General features: G+C 43.9%; 1 protein-coding gene across 1 annotated transcript in view; it reads right to left on the reverse strand.

Annotated features, from left to right (window-relative positions):
- DSG2 (desmoglein 2) overlaps nucleotides 1-2,655 on the reverse strand; it is a 39,422-nt gene extending 36,767 nt beyond the window's left edge. The window contains exon 1 of the mRNA XM_011361958.2: nucleotides 2,491-2,655. Coding sequence (XP_011360260.1) covers nucleotides 2,491-2,616 — 126 coding nt within the window. The 5' untranslated portion in view covers nucleotides 2,617-2,655. The remainder of the gene's footprint in view (nucleotides 1-2,490) is intronic.
- Nucleotides 2,656-4,648: the final 1,993 nt, after the last annotated feature.

A 4,648-nucleotide genomic window follows, 5' to 3' on the forward strand; every position in this document is an offset into this window, starting at 1 on the left:
TTCCTTCCTCCCTCCTTCCTATAGATGTCTACTCCCTCTCAAAGAGCATCTCCCTTCACAGGCCTCCCTGACCCCCAATTCACACATACACACACTTTATCTTTTATACTGTATTTTTACTGTATTTTTTCTATGTTTAGATAACAAATACCATTGTGTTACAGTTGTCTATAGTATTCACTACTGTAATATACTGTATAGGTTTTCAGCCTAGGAGCAATAAGCTATACCATATAGCCTAGGTATGTAGTAGGTTCTCCAACCTTTTTGACATCAGGGACCGGTGTTCCTATGAGAATCTACTGCCTGATGATTTGAGGTGGAACTGAGGCGGTGATGCTAGTGCCGGGGAGCGGCTGCAAATACAGACGAAGCTTCACTTCCTCCCCAGCCCACCACTCACCTCCTGCTGTTTGGTCCAGTTCCTAACAGGTCTCTGACCCCGGGGTTGGGACCTCTGCTATACCATCTAGGCTTGTGTAAGTACACCCTATGATGTTTGCACGATGATATTACCTAATGATGCATTTCTCAGAAGGTGTCCCTGTTGTTAAACGACCCATGACTGTACAGTGTTGCTAGCATTTTTTGGATATTTTGTGTTTTTGTATCCCCTCATGTCTACAAAATACTCAATTGTATCTCCTGCTTCTGTTGAGAAGAAGGCAATCAACCGCTCTTGAGATGAAACCCAAGATAACTGCCCAACTATAGGCTAATGTAAGTGTTCTGAGCACATTTAAGGTCGTCTAGGCTACGCTATGATGTTTAGAGTAGGTTAGGTGTATTAAATACATTTTTAACTTACAATATTTTCAATGTACGATGGGTTTATCAGGACGTAGACCCATTATAAGTCAAAGAGGACCTGTACTTCCAACTTAAATTACATCAGGGGCAAAAGGCTGAACTTCCCACTGTTCTTTGACCGAAACCAGAACGTACTCAAATTTATGTCACAAAATGTATTGTAAAAAATACAAAGATGAGTCCAGAATTCCACTTTGGTTCAGTTAGTTATACTCACTTTTTAAGGAGCAATTATTGCCAAATAAAGTATTAAAATATTAAAATAAAGAATAAAAACATTAAATTGCTAAAGGAAAAAATATGCTTAAATTATTCACCTATTTCTCTGTAAATGTACTTGAATTGGTCTTTTTGTTATACCATATGAGGATAAAGGTAACTTTTTTCTTATATGAAAGGGAGTTAACATTAAATTCTCCAAGGAAGCCAGGTGCTGTGTTAGCCTGGTATTCTCCTTTGCCAGGAAGTATCACAGTGATGGAATTGGTTGCTCTGTTATGCTGGACACCAAAAACAAACCTCTAAATTATGTCTTGGAAAAGCTTTATTAACAAAACATGAATTGAAAATTACCTCATGACTTGGGCAAAATGAATAAATACAGCATGAAACTGGTGAATGAACTGGTGTGGCCAAGGTTTGGAGGTATAATTATCATGTTATTTACTGTAAGTGAGAATTCACTGAAATCTCTAGATTGGAGTAGTCATGCTTTTTTCTGGTTTATACCTATGAATTTTTTCCTGTTAGATTATATATATTTACACTTTAGCAAAACCCACTTAGCAAAGCCCGATAAACCTGATACATTTCTAAATTATGTGCAATTCCTTTAACAAACAGAAAGCTAATACAGTTTAAAATCCAATTGGAGCACAGAAACCCAGGCTAAGACTTGTAGATCTAAGGGACTGAACACTTTTCCAGTGGTCGAAGCCCTCTTCTTTAAAATTAATCTCTGAAAACCTTACTTGACTGGCTCCAGACTTCGATTTTCTGTAACCGTTTAAAATGAAATCTTAACACTATTAGATATATTCATTATTTTTAATATCAGAAAATTGTTTTAAAACACTAACCTTGTGAACTCTTAAGTTAAAACTGTATGTGGTTGATTTTAACAATGTGGCTTTAAAAGCAAACAAAAATCTTTGCAAAATACATTTAATAAACCTATTTTTAGCCATTTCTTTTGAGTCTATGAATACTGGCATTTCCCTGGTTTCCCCGGTTCACGGAGGTGCACCGGTGTACCTGGGGAATCGTGGAGAACTGGAGCGACCCTGGAAGAAGGCATGGCTGTTGCCTCTACCTGCCTCCATGTCTCCCGCAGAAGACTCCGAACAAAGCCCCAGATCTCTAGAAAAGGTGTCCCCGGCTCCGGGGCTCTTTACACCCGCAGATCACAGATACAAAAAGGCGCAGGGCTCGGGTATGGCGGCAGAACAACTGAGCTGTAGAAACGTTCCAACCCGCCTGGCTCAGCCCCAGCAGATTTCCCAAAGCCCCAGGATTCGAGCTAGCTGCAGCCTGTCTTGCCCTTTCCCACCTCCGGGCACAAAGAAGGAGCGCCGGGCGGGCGCGGACGTCTCAGGCGGCACTAGGCAGGTCGGGGCGCGAACCTGGCGCTCGCCGGTGCCCTCGCCCGCCCGGGCTCCGCGTCCCCGCTGCGGCACTTACCAGGAGAAGCAGCAGGGCACTCTCCACGCGCCGCGCCATCGCGCCCTCACCTCCGCCGCGCCCTACCCTCCGGCCGCCCGTTCCGTTCCACGCCGTCCCCTCCGCCAGGTCCCCGGGAGCGCGCATTCGGCTCCTCCCCAGAGTCCCCGCCTCGCCCTGCGGCGCGAGAGTTGCGCGGCCCCGAGGCGCGGTCCCAGGTGTGGCGGCCACGGGAAAGTGGAGGTGGGGAATTCGCTGAGGAGGGAGGCGCTTGGTGACCCCCGCCCGCTGTCGTATACGCACCTGGGACCGTGACGTCCCGGGTTGGGGACTTTGAGTGGCAGGCCCACCGTTCTCTTTTTCCCAATCCCCTCCTCCCAGGAGAGTGGCCGGGAGGAGCGAGGCTCTGGGCCATAGGGTGGGGCTTGGCCATACGGCATACCTCGCCCTCTCCAGCAGAAACCTGCGGTGTCCAGCGAGCTGGCCCGGCTGCGGCGGGGCCCTGTCGCCTATAGGCCCATAGCTTTGTACACGTGCGTGGGGCCCAGAGGTCAGGTGGCGCGAAGAAAGACGAGTGACGCGGAAACCCGTGTCCTCACTGCAGCTGAGGTTCTGGAGCAGGATTTCAGGTGGAGGTAACTGCGAAGACTTCTCACCTCTTCCTGAAGCCCCCTTCATTGCTTCCAACAGGTTTTCAGCTTATATGGCTCAGGAAGAAGAGTTATTAGAGGAATCACAGTTGATCTAAAGGGACAGTTCTGTGACCCCTTGTTGACTAGACTCAACTAGGGGAAACTCTAGAGATGTTATGGGGAAAGATATACTCTTTGATATGATTTACAAAATCTCTTACACAAAGTGTATCTACAAGTCAGAATCCTCGCTCCAATAGTACTTAGCTGTGTGACTCGGACAATCTCTTTGTGCCTCAGTTTCCAGATACTGTCAAATGGGATCAATAGCGCCCAACACATAACGATGCTTGTAAAGATTAAATCAGAAAATCTATGTGAAGCTTTCTGCAGCGTCTAGCACATAAGGGTTCAATACATAGTAGTTATAACTATAATTATTATCTCAAGTTTAAATGTTAAGTCGAACTCCATTTGAAACTAGCATCAACAACAAATTAGGAAACTTTTAAGAGAAGTTAACTATTGATGTGGGACTAATGGAAGAGCTTATAAAAGTATACAGGGTTGATTTGCTACTAGAAAGAGAAGTCTTTATCTCCCTCCCCCAGTACCTCCTACCCTTCTCTCCCCAGTTCTAATCTTGCCACTTTACTGGATCCAGTACAATTACCATCTCTTTAGTCCCTTTCTTCCCCAGTAGCCAAGCCTCACTCTTTGAGCTGAGATAACCACATATTTAGGGCTTAAGTGCTGAGTGACATTTCCCATACTGTTAATTTAAGTGTGGTGGTTAAGTTAGCTGAGGACTAAGCATCTAGAAAGAGTGTCTGCTAAGCTTACCACTTTGCAGTGCCTAGAAAGTGCTATCAGGGTTACATAGTTGAATCAGGAAGGAAGTATTTACCATCTTCTAGTTTCTACTCCTTTCTCTTGAGCCTGACATGGATGGTAGCACACCTTGGTAATAATTCTTATTCCCCATCATGCTAGGAAAACTCCTAATTAAATAAGGCAGGCTTTACCAAAACACTTTCACTAATTATCCCAGGAAACTGTATATAAGTCCTATCTGAAATTAGTGCTCTTACAATTGAGTCTCATAAGCAGGTATTTATGTGTCGTTATCAAAACTTTGGTTACCGTTTAGTAATGAAGATAATTGTAGCTTCCAGAATGAGAAATAGCTAATGCAAATTTTATTTCTGTTGGGTTATTTAGCCTCCACCAGAGGCTGTCAAAGTCAGTTTCAGTGTAGTATTCCTTCTATAAAAAATTTATTCCAAGGCTTTGAGAGAAGGTGTCAATATATGCACTATCCAATGCCATTGCATGTCATTCTTGAATTAGTTCCTCTTTTAAAATTCTGAAACTTATGACTCAGTGAGTTGAAGAGACTTGTTAAAAGTCAAATGATACACAGCTGATTCTCTAGCTCCTGACTTCTTTCTGCTGGGATGAGAGTAAGTCTATTTTATAAATCTCTGTGCACAAAAACAAATGTGACCATAACCAACAAAGCACTAATGATTGCTTTAAAGTAAATT

This window comes from Pteropus vampyrus, unplaced genomic scaffold (genome assembly GCF_000151845.1).
Source record: "Pteropus vampyrus isolate Shadow unplaced genomic scaffold, Pvam_2.0 Scaffold3, whole genome shotgun sequence".
NCBI lineage: Eukaryota > Metazoa > Chordata > Mammalia > Chiroptera > Pteropodidae > Pteropus > Pteropus vampyrus.